Source organism: Falco peregrinus, chromosome 1 (assembly GCF_023634155.1).
Source record: "Falco peregrinus isolate bFalPer1 chromosome 1, bFalPer1.pri, whole genome shotgun sequence".
Classification (NCBI taxonomy): Eukaryota; Metazoa; Chordata; class Aves; order Falconiformes; family Falconidae; genus Falco; species Falco peregrinus.
In genome coordinates, this window is record NC_073721.1 from 117,273,394 (window position 1) to 117,290,105 (window position 16,712).

The window sequence follows — 16,712 nt, forward strand, 5'->3', positions numbered from 1 at the left end:
TTTTCCTTGCATAGGATGTTCCATGTGAATTCAGCTGATCTCTTTTCCAGTACAGGATGCAATGTCATGAATTTATTTACAGAAGCAATTTACTATTACTATTTAAAAACCCCAACAAATCAGTATTTCAAAGGACTTTTAGATTATCAAAGTAAATATGTTGAAACAACCATTCCTAAATGCCATTTGTTTGGGATAACAACCATGATGAACAGCCTCTAAAGTTCTGGTAGTAATTTTTTTTTTAAAAAGTAAATTCAGATGTGTTGCTGTCAGATCAAATTAAAATCATTTATTCAAAGTAATTGTAAATCTAAAATTTGGTTTGTGTTTCAGAAACCCTTGAAGAGTTTTGTATGGTGCTAAATGCTTTCCACATGCAGTAATGGAAGTATTAATTTGATGTACAGGCTAACTGAGTTGAGTTCCAGTGCCAATGTGGTCACATGGTACACAGATCTGTCCACGTTTTTGCTGTCGTTCAGTATCGCTGCTTTCAAGTGATGTCATGTTGAGCTGATGTGTGGAAAGGAATTATGTTGTGCGGAGTTGGGCAAAATATATTACATGAATACTGCTGAGTAGAACTGCTAATATTTTTATGAAACTGTGAAAGGTACCATTTAGTGCCTTTATCAAGAATGCTTTACAGTTAAAAGGTAAAAGTAAACTTAAATTGGAGTAGTGGGGGGTTTCTTAATTATTTTTTTTTTGTGAAGCTTCAAGTGCATTGATTTTATAATATGTAAAAGGAATGAGGGCAGGTTACAGATGTAAGCATTAACTTTCTAAGTTTCTGTGCTAAAATTAAGTTTAACCATAAATATTTAAAAAACAGGATCATTTACTTCAGGTTTTGAGCTCCAAAAATCCGTATGGCGTGATAAAGGAAATAATTTTGTAGCATAATAATTTAGATAAATATTCAGATAATTTCTTATCTGAATAATTATCTGAAATACTGTTATCTTCTATATTTATTTGGCTCATGAAGCAGCTTAAGGAAATCAGTATTTTATTTTGACTATACGTATTAGTAAACCCAGAAGTCAGATTTGGAATGTTAACTGATTTTGGTTTAGTTCTGTTTACTTTAAGGTAAATTTGTATTTTAACAAGCAAATCCATGACTCAGCTTTGGTGTCTGCTTTTTCATAAAGACTGAGTGCAGGTAGATCTCTAGCCATTGGTTTTATCATTTTAGAGATGTTACTGTTTAATGTAAAAGGGTTTTTTTTACAGTTTCCTTGAAATTGATTTTAGTCTAGTCTGAGAAAAGTATAGGAAAGTTTGTAATTACAGTTGTCAAGTCAGTCAACAGTTAGGAAACATATGTTATCATGCAATCTAAGTACTTAATCAAATACATGGTGTTTTTTCCTAAAGAGTCTCAGCAGGAGATAAAGGATGCTTGTTTACTCATTATATATGTTTCCAATCCTCTTTGGAACTATAATCTACAATATATAAAACTATAGGAGATGTTAGTGGAACATGCTGTTAGATCACATTCTTGCTTTCCTTGCAGTTCTTCTAAAAGCAGACAGCTTTGTTCTTTGAACCACTAAGTCTTTTTCTTAAAAGCCCTCAGCGGGTGCCCTAGCACCTTCTCATCTTTTACTACTCAGTGATTCAGTGGTAAAGCATTGAGGTGCTTCTTGTGTCAACAGTCGCTTGTTGCATTCAATGTCTGATCGTATGATTGTGTCCCCTGGGGAGAGGGAATTTTGTCACAACATTATTACAAATATTGGTGAGTTTACTCTCATCTAATCAGAAAGTTATGCTCAGTTTGCCCTCAAACTGCTATGAGCCTAAAAGTAAAGTTTTACAGTCAAAGTATAACTTAACACCTTTGTACTGAGGAACTGAATTAATGTTTCTGGTTGTTAATCTCTAGCAGATACTTAGGTAGAACTTCATTCTTAAAACTCATGAAGAAACTGGGACAAGAGCTTCTACAGTCAATTGGATACTGGTGATTTTTAGAGATGCAGCTCAAAAAAAAAAAACCACCCACATTTGGAAAGAGAAAATGAATACAAAAGAAAATGTTGAATTAACTTTTTTCTGTGAAATGATTGGAAAGTACTGGGAACAGCTGAAATTATGCACATACTTTACAGAATTCTGTTTTCCATACGAACAATTTCACTTGCATCAGAAGCAAGTAAGAACAATTGAGGGGGGGAAGTGCACAATTACAGATGAGAAGAGGAGGCTCACCGGCAATCTCTGCTAACATGTGGTGTGTATTATGGAAAAAAGTTGATGAAATCTCAACTAGAATGTGGTCTGTGTCTTGATTTACACTCCCTTCCCTTCCAGAAACAGTTTCTAATATAGAAAGGTCAAGTTCTGCCCTCAGATGTCTCTGTGCAGTGCCCATGAGACTCAAGAGAAACATGCTTAAAATCTGAGGTGATAAATGTATAATACAGAGTGTTCTAAAGCCATAGTAGCTACTTGTCCAAAGTCCCTACAGTTACCATCATTTAATCACAGTAATTTGTAAAACATTTTAAGATTCCTCAACTGTAAAAGGCATACTGTTGTAACTGAGTTTAATCCTACCAAAAGCCAGTTTCCCTCGTGGAAAATCCCACTTTTTTCCTTTTTTTTTTTTTCTTTTTTTTCTCCATTTCATTGGGTTTTTGTTTGCTTTATTAGGGATAGTAATGGAAGCATGGAGGCTTTTGATTTAAGTGTACATGGAAGCAGCGAACCAGTATTAGTCAACCTACTAGGTAACAGTGTGCTAATGGTATAATCTTTTCTAGGCTTATGCTAGATGTTGGGAAAAGGAGAATTCTGTGGATAGATTTGAAGATACAGATCTTCAAATTAGATAGATACAGAGTTACTTTCATTAGTTTTTTGGATTATTTTAATATTATTTGGCAAATACCTTTGCCTTTCTGGTTGTTTTTCTTGGCTTTTAACCTATTTATTTTAAAGGAGAAACTGGAAACATCTAAGAGCCAATCATGTTTTTAAGGTGGATTTGTGAATTTATTTTCTCATACGTGTTTTCTGAAGCACCTTTTAAAAATACTTACTTTCAGATGGCTCTCACTAGGGAGGAAAAAAAATACTATTTGTATTACTGCCCAAAGAAAATTGTAGGCATCTTAGTCTGTTTGTATGCTCCCTTTGAAACAAAAGGCACATGCTCATTTTAAGATTTCAGTTTGTGTAGAGTTATAAAAGTTTGCATCACACCTCCTTTTACGTGAGTTATGAATGCACTTGCATGGTCTCTCTTCACTGATACATAGTGCAGTGCGTGGAGCATTTAAACCAGGAGGCTTTGCATATTGTGAAGTCTTAATCTTTCTAAACAGACAACGTTGATAAGAAATGATGTATTTCAGTGGAGACAGAGTCTTGCTGGGAAGATTAACACTAGCTTTTTGCTTTATTTAGTTCTTTACAATGTTAGTCCAAAACTTGACATATCTCCATTCCAAAGCAGCCAAGGATTCTTAAGTGGTGATATCATCAGTGAGAGAAGATAAAGATCCACTGAACTAATGTGCTGAGGCTAGTAACAAGTGGCAGAAGTTAAAATTTAAACAGCTTTCATTCTTCTTTGTTTGGTTTTTTACACGGCAAACTAAATTATTTCCTTATCTGATTGAAAAAGTTATGCGTGGTGGTGGCGTCTGCTTCATTTTTTTGCATCTTGAAAGGACTGTAAATGCTAAATCTTTCTACATCAAGGGAAACTAATTATATATATCTTAAAATTGATCTATTATGTGTTCAAATCTTTATAGCTGAATTCAGCTGGAAAAGTGTACTTTATCTTTAAAGGCAGCAAAAGTATTGTCTAAGGTATAGTGGTGGAAGACATAGAAGCAAAAGGTAAAATGGACACTTGTCTTAAATCTACTGCTTTTGGAAATTTCAGTTACTATATTCTTACCTGTTTTTACCATTTAGTTTCTATCATGTGGTAAAACCACTGGTGATACAAGTAGGAATATACTTGATCTAGTATTCTTATCTTCTAGGGCACATAATAGAAAGGACTCGAGAAAAGAAGGACTGTTGTAAATCTCACATTTTGCCGTCTTTGTAATAATTCATCCTGATGTACACCATAATGTGGTCTACTTTTAAATTGCAACCAACCAAACTTGAAAGGCCTTTCTTAGCATTATCTCACAGGCTTTTAATGAGTTCCTTGTCTGTTAAGAGGAAGTCTTATTTTCAACCTATATATTGACAATTGCTGTTGAAATAATAATTTTAATACTTTGAAATATGTTTATTGTTGATCACTGTGAATGATTTGTCAGAGTAATCTGAACTTAGTCTATATAAAAAGTAAGAAACTGGTTAAATTTCTATAAATGTGGACAATACTCAATATATGCTAGCAAAAATCAGTTTGATAAACAACTGTGTAGAATTGGCTTCTTTGGGACAAGAGAGATAATTTGTAATCTTTTAAAAATGATGTCTCTACATAATATTTGAAGTCTTGCCTGTTTCTTTTAAAGGTAGCATAGAACTAATGCTCTTCTGGGTGTTCCCATCTCAGTGTTAAGCTTTTTAAAATTACCTTTTAATCTCACAGGACTACGCACAAGAAAAAAACCTATAGGAGTAACTGTTTATAGAGATAAAGCTCTTTGCTTTACATTATAAAATCTATAGAGGTGATTTGAGGCCTGACTGGGAAGAAAAGGCTGTGCTACCAAGTATGTTAGAAGCAGTGTTACACAATATATAGCAAAGCATGTAATATTTCTAATAAGGAGTTTTTAATAAATTCTAGTGTCTCTGAAGTTTATACACTCCCCCAAAGAGTCAGAATTCAGCATTTTTCTGTTGTGTAGAAATTGGGTGATGCACCGCAGGCAGACTTAATAAAAAGAAGCAGTTTCCTGGTCAAGTTAGTATGTTTGAAAATTCCTACAGACATTTCGAACTCCACCTCTTAAAAATAAATAAATAAATAAATTAAAGCGGTATACAACAAGCTGCTTAGTACTGTGCGTGGTTATTTGTGTAACAGACTGTGTAGTTTGTAGACCAGGTTATTCTTTGAGAGATGACTGTTCAAAAATACTTGCAATGCTTTTTAGTATTTCATTCTTTAAGGTAACCTGAAACAAAAGAGCAGTAGTTTGTCTCACCTTTCTTGCTTAAGCAGTTTTTTCTTACTTTTTTTTTCCCTTTCTTTTTGATAATTATTGCACTACAAAAAGAAATGTGAAGTGTGTGTGGGTGTTATAATGGTGTCTTTCTTAAAGGGATGAACAGGACAAAACCAGTCTTAAAATAGGAGGCATATTTATAAGCTTAATTTTGGAGTGGCTTTTCTAAGTCTATCCAAGTTATTAATATATTAATACACATTTGAGATTTGTGATCTCCAGTAGTATGTATAAATTTCAGCGATATGAACAATAAGTAAGTTTAAGATTTATATATCTGCATAATTTGTAGAATTCTTCCATTGACATGTCATGTGGTGCTTTGGAATTTGTTATGTTACATCTTCCTCTAATATTATTCAGAAAATACATTAGCAGTTAGTCGTAATCATATTATGCAAAAAAGTGTCTAAGAACCTTTAATCTTTATGGATTTTTTTGCCAACATTTGTTACTAAGAATTTGCAAATTAAATGGATTCATCAGGGCTGGACACTGCTCTATGCTAGCTCACACAGTTAAGCAATTAAAAATTGGGTTGTAAGCCAAACAGATTTTCCATGAAAACTGACAGATTATTATTTTTTTTTTTTAGTGTATTACTGTTGCTAGACACTAGTATAATTCATATCTTTTTACCTTCAAACATGAAACAAAAGGGCAGAGAGCTTTAAGTTTTCTTCATGGTCGTAAGAGGTATGGTGATGTGTGTTAAGATAAGAGTGAGTCTATCTGAAGTAGGATTTGGTAACTTGATTTCTCTGGTTCACATCACACTGTGAAAAGAAGCTGTTCACCTCCCACTCTAAATCATTTTCCTTTTACCAGCTGGAGAAGATCAGAATAAAAAGGGCCCATCCCTTTTCTCAGTCCCTGGTGGTGGTGATGATCCAGCATTTGTTTTTCATTCAAACCACATGTTGAATAAGTGAAAAAGAGGAAATACATGCTGGTCATAGGTCAGGTGCAACACAGAGTTTATACAGATTTATTTTCTTTGTAGCATCTGCTATCCTGCATTTAAAGCCATTGAATGCTGTTCTGCTTCCAGTTATTTTGAAGCAGGTTTACTTAAATAGTGACATTTTAGGTTTTGGCATATCCTAACTGGCCAGACATTCAGCCTTCGGAGCTATAGAAACAGCCTGATTCTACAGTTGATAACTCTGCAGCAGACTGGCTCTTCAGAATTTAAACTCCCTCATGATCTCATAGGGTGAAGCTGACCCTCTTTGTTTCTGGCCTCAAATAAAGAAGACTAAGCCAAAAAAGAACCTGGAAAAGTATTAGGGTGATAATGGGGAGCTGGGGTTAAGAACTCTTCTTGTCACTACTTGGGCATATGGGAGAGAATAAGGAGGAAGGAGCACAAATATTCTTCAATCTACAAATGTGAATTTATTTTTTAAACAGGTATAGATTATGAGCTGAAGGTTTCAGTTTTCTTGTAAGAAGTTACATGCATATTTAGTTTATACTCCATTAGTACTGCGGTGCTCGTTGCTTACGATTGAAGGAGAATCAGGAAAAGTGAGTGTATATATCAATATCATCTTTATTTGTTGTCTTTATTACTCAAACACTTCTGCTAGTGTTTTTATAGCTCTGACTGAATTATGAATGATGTCCTGTTGGTTAGGACTTTGAAGACGATAATTTCAAATAGTCTTAAATGTGCTAGCCAGCCAGCCAAGACTAAATATGCATTTACAGCAACTATTTTGCAAATTTATAGCTAATAATTTTTCTATTTTTTTTCTTACCACTACAATTTAAGCTTAATTTTTTCCAACTTGCCAGCATTATAAAGCGTTAGGATTAGAATTAGTAGCTTGCTACGTGATAAATCAAATTTTACAAGATTCAAATCGCAGAAAAGGGGAATCCCAAATAGGCATAAGAGTGTGGGATAGGGTGGGAAATAAAAACCCAAACATTCTTCACAGTAAAAGTAATTAAGCACTGGAGGCACTTGCCCACAGAGGCTGTGCAGTCTCCATTATTGAAGGTTTTTAAAAGTTGACTGGACAAGGCCCTGGACAACCTGATACAACTTTGAAGTTAGGCCTGTTTTGGGCTGAAGGCTGGACTAGGTGGCCATTGGAGGGCTTTTGCAGTCTAAATTTTTCTGAATTTAAACCATGAAAAATAAGTCTGAGCTGTACAAAGGACTGGATGTATTCTAAGAGCAGAAAGGACAAGGACTTTTCCCCCTTCTTTTATAAACATGCCTTTTTAAAAAACAGAAGGGGAATGCAATGGAAATTGTGAGTTTAAATACCAAATGTCACACCAGAGACTTGAGTACCCAGATTATGCACAAATATTTTAACAGATACATTATATGAGGAGTTTTTTAATCTGATTTTTGTAATTAGAATAATTTCTGCTTTTTTTAGCTTGATGATCATACCTTTAGTCTCATTTAATATGTCTATGGGTGATTTTTTGTTTTTTTCTTTTTCCACTCTGTTAGGAATAGGAGGCCTGCAAGATGTTGTGCTAAAGTCTGCAACACTGTCAACATCGCCAGCTTGTCCACCATTTACACCTCTCAACTTTGAAGCTACACCGATTGTGCGGGTAGCTGTTGAACCAAAGCATCCAAGTAAGTTTAAAGGAGAAGGGGATGGTAATGCAAATTCAGTGTGGTAGCAATGCAGCTTCCCACCCTTAGCGATCTGGCTAGTTTATGATCTATCCACCGAATTAGTGACTGACCCAGTATAAAATGAATATATATGTTTGCTAGAGGACCATACTTTATTGTCCTCGTGAATTCTTCTAGCTGGCTAGGTCATGTTTCAGCAGGTGAGCTGATACAAAAGACCTTGTTGTGCGCTTTGTGGTCAGACTTCGCTGTTCCCCAAGTAAGACACCACGTGATGCTTGAAGGTTCAGTATTCCTTTACTGTCAAAGGAGGTATATCTTTGGGTTCTTCACTTCCACTGACATTCTTTTGTGCTATATCATGAAACTTGTGGTACAGACTTGCAGTACTGCTTCTAACTGATTATTCGCACCCCCTCCCTCCTTCAACCAGAGACTAGTATATCTCTGGCTATATTTTAATTTCAGCCCAATTTCCATTTGTTGTTGTTGTAGGGTTAGTGGAACCAAAATAACTGGCTTTCTGTTTAGCCACAAAATACAGTAACACTAAGATTACATGTTTTTCAGAAAGTGATTGGGCAGCTTAGCAGCTATTTATCCCGCATGTTTGAATAACAGATAATCTTGTATCATTCATGGTGTATTTGTTAAAGCCGTTTTGAAAGTATTGGAAATTAATGGTTCTGCTGAGTGTAGTATTAAGTTGAAAATGTTTAAGGGATGTAATTCTAGACTGATTTTTGGGGTCATTTTTTTTTCCTCAAGAAAATGAATCCCTATCATTCTTACACCATTACTTAATTACTCCTCCCTGGTAACTTCTGAATCTGTGGTTTGAACTAAATTTCTTAGAGCAACAGAAACCTCAAAGGTACACTTGCAAAGGTTTCCTGAAATTCAACTGCAGCTTGTAGTAATAGGAAGACAAACATAATATCACTATTGCAGTTTGAAAGCAATCAGTTGTCCAGTGAGCTGCATATAGTCTTGAGGTGGCCCTAGCAAATTGTCACATATGGGTGCCTTGGATTTCTACAGCAAACCTACTTCAAAAGAACATCTGCTTATTTGGAAAATGACTCAAATAAATGCAAATTATTTCCCTATGTATATTTTACAAAATTACTGCATGTCTTCACATTCATGTCAAAATTTTCCTGTATGGTTACCGTAAGTTCTAAAAGAAAAAAATTAAATCTGTGCATCCCTTTCGGTGGGCTTAAATGTAGAAGATAAGGTTGAAAGTATTTGTTCAACTTTGTTGGCTATGTGAACTAACACTGTGTGTTTTCCACTGTTTATTTTTATGTCTAGTTTTCAAGGATATGTTTCTATTATACCCTCACAAGCTTAGCATTAAATATACAATATCATATTTCTTTTAATAGTTTCCAAGTGAATGACAAGTTTAATGTCACTTTTCTTTCTGAATATGAATATGCATTCCTAGAAAGCCTATGGGTATTCTTCACCCCATATGTAAAGTAAGAAAAAGGAATCATAATCAGTTTTTTTAAATTGTATTAATTATGAAAGGCTGCTGACATGATGTGTTTATGCATAGCTTTGATGTAATCTAGCGAAATTTGACTCAGCTGGTGTTGTTCTTTCTCCATTAACTTTAAGGCAACTCTTTTTAAACACCTTCATTTTGGGAACAGCTGTGTTTTGTTTCACTGAAAAGCTCTCACATTCCCCGTTTTTCCCCTTTTCAGGTTGTAATAACATTAAAGCTTTTCAGTGGCTTCCAGCTAGTTTAAATCCTTCCTGTGATTCATTCGCTTTTATGCCTTCGAAGTAATCCATACGGAATAATTTTTCTTTTATTTTAGTAAACTTAACATGTTATTATTTGTGTCTTTGGAGCATTTTAAACACTAGCAATTTACAGGTTGCTACACTTAACCATGAAAGATTGCAAAGAAATGTTATTTACTGAATGACGACTTTAAACAGTTGTAGTAAATAAGAAACATTCTATCTCTTGATAATTTGTGCAAATGAGGAGTGAAGTTCTGAAATTCTTGAGCACTTCATATTGATAACTTTTTTTTTTTTTAATTGGTTGTGAGCCGTTTCTGGAGTTAATTGTATGTAGGAAGTAGGATAATATAGTCACAGTTTGCTAGTTTGGTATACTAAACCTATTGTGTTTAAAAAAAAAAAAAAAAAAAAATTAAAAAAATCTATGTAAACCAAAAGTGGGTAATCCATTTAAATGTGTACCATGGTTATGATTGTATAATATGAATTTTATAATCGGTGCATAAATTCTTGGTAGATAAATTATGAATATAGTTTCTGTCTTCAGTTGCTGCTCTTAAACCATACCATTCTTTGTGACTCATAACCAGAAATGTGTCCACAGAAAGACCTCAGAATTTAGCTGAAAGTTTTTGAGTATTCCCAAAATGTGGTTTTGTGTTTAGACTTCTATAAAAATGAGTGTTACCATTTCTCACTTTAAGTATATCCTACTTTAAGTATTCCTTCTTCAGTATTACTTTGTTAATAATACCTTATTTTGCCAGGTGATATGCCTCAGCTGGTCAGAGGAATGAAGCTTTTAAACCAAGCTGATCCGTGTGTCCAAGTTTTAATCCAGGAGACAGGAGAGCATGTGCTAGTGACAGCAGGAGAAGTTCATCTTCAACGTTGCTTGGATGACCTGAAAGAAAGGTTAGAGGGGCAAGGAGGTAGAAATATTTTTAGTTCAGTAGGTGTCTGTTGTATTTCTCTGTCAGATGCATATCTTTGATCTGTGTTCTGGTAAAATGGAAGCTTCATCCACTAACCTTTTTTACTACTGGATCATAAATGCACCATTTTGTAGCTATAAAATTACCTGAAGTTGGGCAGAAGGTACTATCTCATCACTTCTGTACATCTTACACACCTTTTGGGCACTTTCTGGAAATGATAAATTGCAATAGGTTCAGGAGTCCTGTTAAGAATGTAATGTACCATTTATACAAAATAAAACCTGTGAGGGGAATCATGTCTGAATGCACTCTCAAAAATTAGAAAGCTCAAGACCAAAATTGTATGTGCACACTCTATCCTACTCTTCACATTAATATTTTTTTTAATGTTAATCTGTTCCCCTATTAATGAGCAGGATTTTTTGCAAGCATAAATGCATATATTTGGTATCTTCTAATATTTCTTGGTAGAAGAACAGTTGTCTTGAAACAGTCCTTTCCTGTAACTGCATTTACTAAAAAAATTCTGGTACTTCTGTCCACATACCTTTACTGTCATTTTCTTTCTAAACCTAAAAGAAAACCTGATGATGGATAGTTGAATGTCTGTCTTACTGTACTCATATTTGTTCTAGTTGGTGTCAGACAACAGTCATATCTGGAAGTTAGACTGGATCAGTTTTAAAATTGGATATATGTTTTAATGGTTATCCTCATTCCAACTTAGTGCAACACTTTTTACCACTTTCAAAACCAGTATTATTTATTGATACGCCTCGCTTGAATGAAATGTGCTAAATATAGCAAAACTGGTTGTGCCTGTCTTTAGCTGCAGTTTGCATAGCAAGGTGTAGAAATGCCTTTATTAATGGCAGTGGTCAAAATCTGGAAAATACTAATAAGATAATAGTTGTGTGATGGGGAAACAGGATTGTAGTGAGCAGCTGGTAGCAGTCCCTATATTTACATCTCTAACTTCTTCTTTTGTGAACATAATTTTGGGTTATTTCTGAGTAGTTTTCTAATTTGGCTTTTGTTAAGAGAATTATAAACTGCCAGGAATGACCGTTTTGTGTCCCTTGCTTGTATTCCACAAGACTATGTTGTCAATGTTCCAAACTACCAAAGCACATAAACACTCTGTGCTTTTGGCATTGTAAGCCGAAACGAGAAACACCTGAGGGCACAGACTAGCAGGGCTCCCACTATGACCCACTTGGATTTGACATTTGGTTCATGCTGCCATTTTCTCTCACTTGTGGACCAGCTCCCAAAATTAGTTGGGAGCAACTGTATTTACTAGCTTGTGCTCCTTCTAGCCATCTCTAAGGACTTAGCTGCCAGCCCTCACATACTAGCTTGTGGGACAAGAATTGTCCCTTCCTTCTCTCCCCATTTTGTAGGAGGACAAGTGAAGGGTTCCCTGCCTTGCACAGGGATTCCATGTGAGTTCTGACAGCGGTAAACTTTGCATCAGTTAACTATTTAAACTATTAACTATTAAAGTGTGAAGACGAAAAGTTGTGGTCTGAAATGTTAGTTATATTAGCTCTGTGTGTTTCTCTACAAATATTTAACTTCTAAACGCACGTAGTTTGGAATAGCAACTTGTGAACTAGGGGTTGAGACAGAGTATAATGCGCTTAAACTGTTACCCACAAATTTTTTCCCCAAAATATTGGGAATGGTTATTCAAAATGCTTAAGTGCTACTTGATGTAGCAGGGCAGGATTCTGGTCTCAGCATCTATCATAATAGCATCAACTGTTTTTTGAAGAGTTGACATTTTTTGAGTAATTACAGAAACTGAGGAGGTTCTGCTGAGTTGAAACTACACTGAATTGTCTTTGTTGGGACTTCAATCAAACTTTTTCAAAGGCACATATTTAATTTTAGCTTTCCCAGTATGTATTTAGAAAATTATGCTCAAGTGATACTGTCAAAGATGTGAAGAGACATGGAAACAAGTAAAAGATCAGTGTCATCCATGTTTATCTAAATGATTAAATATGGATGTTCTGCCTAATATACCTACACTTATTTTTCTTTTTTCTTCCTAATTAGCGCTTTTTGAATAGAGTAATAAATTAGACCTTTTAACTTCGAGCATTTTATTTTCTGCATTTTACAACAGAAAGTTTTAGAACTTTCTGTCCAAAGAGCATTGCAAATACTAAGCACGAGGGGATTAAATTACCCTGTTCAGAATGAGAAACAAAGGGAATGAAGGTGGTGGTGTGGAGCCTTTTTCTTTTTGTTTTTGTTTTTTGTTTTTAAGTATAATACAAGTGCATGGGAAAACTGCAAAAAGGACAGATCTGTTTTTTGAATCCCATGTAAATAAAGCTCATGATTACATTTGCTTTTCCTCTGCAACTTTTTTATGATTGCCAAAATTTACTAGAACTTAGGAAATTTTGGTTAGTCCTTTTGTTGTCATTTAATGGACCTGATCAGACCTCATGAGTGGTTAAGGGGGATACACAACTCTGAATTTTGGGTCTGTCAGGTAAACATAATAAATCATTATTCCTTTTTTGCTTGCCATTACTCACAACATTTGATATACCTAAAATGTTTCAGCTGACTTTAAAGCATCCCTTTATATTATGAAACTGTTATAATACTGGTTATCAGACCAAAGGACAAAATTATTTCTCTTAATGTAATGCTGGTTGCCTGAGTAAAGCAGTGCTTCATTTCCATTCTCTGTGGAATAACCCTTGGCAGTTTCTGTTCATGCTTAGTTGCAATAAAAATCCAGATGCTATCCTAGCTTGATAGAAAACTATCCTAGTTTTTTTCCTCGAGTTGCACTTTCTTGGAGTCTAGACTAACGGCTTCTAAAATAATCTGGTGTGGAACACTTTTTGATAAAATGAATTGTAGCTCTCATGAAGGCTTAGTGCGAGCTTTAATAAAAGGGGATTTATAAAGACCAAGATTGCCAGTCACAGAAACAGTGATGTTAATCATCACTCTTCCCAGACTTGTTAAGTATTTGGAGTGAGTTGCTTTATTGCTCCTGGGACCATGTAGTCCATGGTGTAAAGGACAGAGCCTTTGGTGGTTTCTCAAGGTTCAAATCATACAGATTAAAACTAACGAGTTACTTTGAGCTGCGTTTGCTTGGCTATCAGTACCTGTGATTTCAGGTAGTGGTAGTTGTGGTGGTTTTATTTGCAGGCAGCTATTGAGCTACTAGCTTTCAGCTGTAGGTGTTACTAATAGAACTGAGGCTTGATGCAGAGAAGTGGCTATTCTAAAACTGATTACAGCAAAATATTTCAGCTTTAGAGTGATAGAGCTGAAGTATTGAGTATTCCTGAATGCATTGTATTAACCTCACAGATGGCCATGCAATCATGTAGGTAATTCATCCTTTAAGTTATGCATACTGCAACGTAATTTTCGTTAATTTTGGTTTTGAATGTAGACTATAGCAGCATGAAAATCTAACTGCACCTCCTTTACAGGGATCAGTGACTTATTCTTATCAAAAAACTAACTTTCCCTTTGTGTAATAAAGTAGTTCTATTAGTTCATTAGTTTATAGAGTAGTTCTATCTCTAGTTCATTAGTGGGATAAATGAAAGTAAATAGTATCTGGGCCTTAGAAACAGGTCATTCCAATTATGGTCTTGTTTTCGCCATGTGTTTTTAAAACTGAGCCTAATTCAGCTGGCAGAATCAAACATTATTTTTATACCTTCATTGCTCAAATAAATAGACCAAACCCCATTGTACATTGATCTGGTGCTAGCTTGCTATACCACAGGTTGTAACAGTGAGATAATAATCAGTAGAATATAATTTTTAGGTTATGTAGCTAGAAAAAGCTGTTACAAATCTTTGAAGACACAGGATTACCATTTTACCAGTGGTAGGAACATTTCATTTCCAAACAAGTTGTTTCCTCTTGAGATTTTTCTATGAGACTATTGTTTTTCCCCTTTAGATGAGGTGAAAAATATAGGCTGTTTTCCAGATTTGATGGGAAGCTTTCAACATTCCACTGTCTTCAGCGGCATTAAATCCTGAATGTATTTGAACAAGATGCTGATTATGTGCACTTAATAAACATCCATTTCATAGTTACGGAAAACCCAGGGGTTTGCCATGGTGCCATTGGCAATTTTCAGCCTCTGTGATTACAGTACAGAGATAAAATACCATGCAGGATGTTCTGGTCATGAAGTTGCACCTGAAGATAAAAAAGGTGATCCTTTATGAATAAATATAGAGATGTTTATTAAATATATGAAAGCTAACAAATCTGGCACTTCCTGGCTGGGTGGTAAAATAACATGGTGGCATACTCAAAGATGTGAAGATTTTATTTCTAGAGCATTTTAATTGCTAGTATTTTATTTTCTTATCTTGTGGAATACTTTTTTTAAAGTGTAGTGAAAGTTTTCATGCAAAGTACTCACTTAAAGACAAATAATAAATACAAACTAATCTGAAAAACATTGCTGTTGGTTAATAGCATTGTTGTGGAAAATATATCAGTTCCTTAATAATCACACTTCATCACTGTTATAAATGCCAATACTACAATATTGTTGAAACTTCTGTCATTCTCTCTTATTGTGGTCTACTGTACTTGGTATTTCCTAAATGTTTTTATTTCCAAATCAGAGTTTTTTTCACTGTGTAGACTATCTTCCCAATTTAGTTCAAAAGAAAAAAGAAAGTTTTTTAGGTTGTATCTTTCAACTCTTGACCTGAAACAATTCCTTTAAAAATTGGTACATTTCTTGCAAAGCAGAATATGAATTATAGTTTAACAGGCTGAACTGCACTGGTAACATTTTTTTCTTTTCTTTTGGCATGGAAAAAGACCAAAATCTTTACCTACAGTCTCATACCCCATTTTATTTTGTGCTTTCCGTGGTTCCTTAAAGGCAAAGATCAAATTTACTTTTTCTTAATTAGCCCACAAATAAGATTCACCACAGCATTAAAAATTTGTTTATTTTCTTCCATTAGGAAATATTATTATCTTTGAGAATCTTCCAATATAAACTCTTCTAACAAACTGAAAAGCATTTAATGACCTGAAATAATAGGGTTTTCTGGTGTAGAATTGATAGTTTAATTTTTGTCTGTAGTTAATGGTCAATTTATTTTAATTATCTCCCATAGCTGCTTTTTTATGTTTTAGTTTTGTATAAGCTGTACTCACATAAGTAACTTAATTAAAAAAAAAAAAAATAGCTTGATTTTTATTGAAGTGACTGTACAGTATAAAGCTACTTGGGATGTATGAGAGAGAGGGATTGTGTTTTGCTTTATAGCAGAGAAAGGGCTGCTACTAATGACAGGTCTACACACGAAATAATTACCTGGCATAATTCGGTAACAAATGTGTCCCTATCTGCTGGTACAACCCAATGCAGGCAGTCATTGACTGCCACCTTCAGAACAGTGCCTTGTGTATTTACGTTTGTTACAAGGTCATAATTATGAATGATCCTTTACGTTTGTGAGGAGAATAGTGGTTAAGGCTTTGGCTAGCTAATCGCACTATGAATTTGCCAAAAGCTTTTTTTCCTACATTAATGCTCCTGCTTCTGTGCTGCAGTGCTGGTTTCACAGACAAGGGCAGCACAGTATTATGCACAGATTTGAATCTGCTGTGCCAGGAGTGTGGAGAAGATGGGAGTATCAGCGTGCCAAACGCTCTTCACTGCAGAGAGGGTACTTGAGCTAAACCTACAAGGTTGTACAGCTGCGGCTCCACACTTCTTTACAAAAGCCTGTTCAGCTTACCCAGTGCTTCATCTTTTCAGAGTGTCTTGCTGTATGAACAGCTGTAGTGGTTCAGATCAAGTATCCATCTTGCTCAGTGCTGTCTGCAGCAGCGTGGCCTGGAGCAGATGTCTGGGAAAGAGTAAAAACAGAGTAACCGTAATGTTTTCCTGGGCCGTAACCATTTTCTGGTCCCGGCCTGTTGTGGTTTCCTTGTCAGTTAATCCTGATCAGCCTTCCCCATGCCCTCATGATTTTGTAGACCTCTGTTGCAGGCTGAAGGCTGCTTGTACTCTCATACCTTTCATCATCCTTAGCCTCACGTTTTTCTAGTTAAGTTGTATCTGGTTTGAGGGGAGAGAACAGCAGCACATAGTTGCCAAGATGTGGGTGAACTGGTAACTTACATGGAGGCACAGCAATGCTTTTTCTTTCATTTTCTTCAGTTCCTTTCCAATTCTACCTGAAGACGTA

The 16,712-nt window shown here is 35.1% G+C and overlaps 1 protein-coding gene across 2 annotated transcripts in view; it reads left to right on the forward strand.

Annotated features, from left to right (window-relative positions):
• The window catches only part of EFL1 (elongation factor like GTPase 1), a 122,689-nt gene that overhangs the window by 45,082 nt on the left and 60,895 nt on the right, over nt 1–16,712 (forward strand). For both annotated transcript variants that reach the window (XM_055811148.1, XM_055811140.1), the window contains exons 16-17: nt 7,645–7,776; nt 10,314–10,461. In XM_055811148.1, the coding sequence (XP_055667123.1) occupies nt 7,645–7,776; nt 10,314–10,461 (280 nt within the window). The remainder of the gene's footprint in view (nt 1–7,644; nt 7,777–10,313; nt 10,462–16,712) is intronic.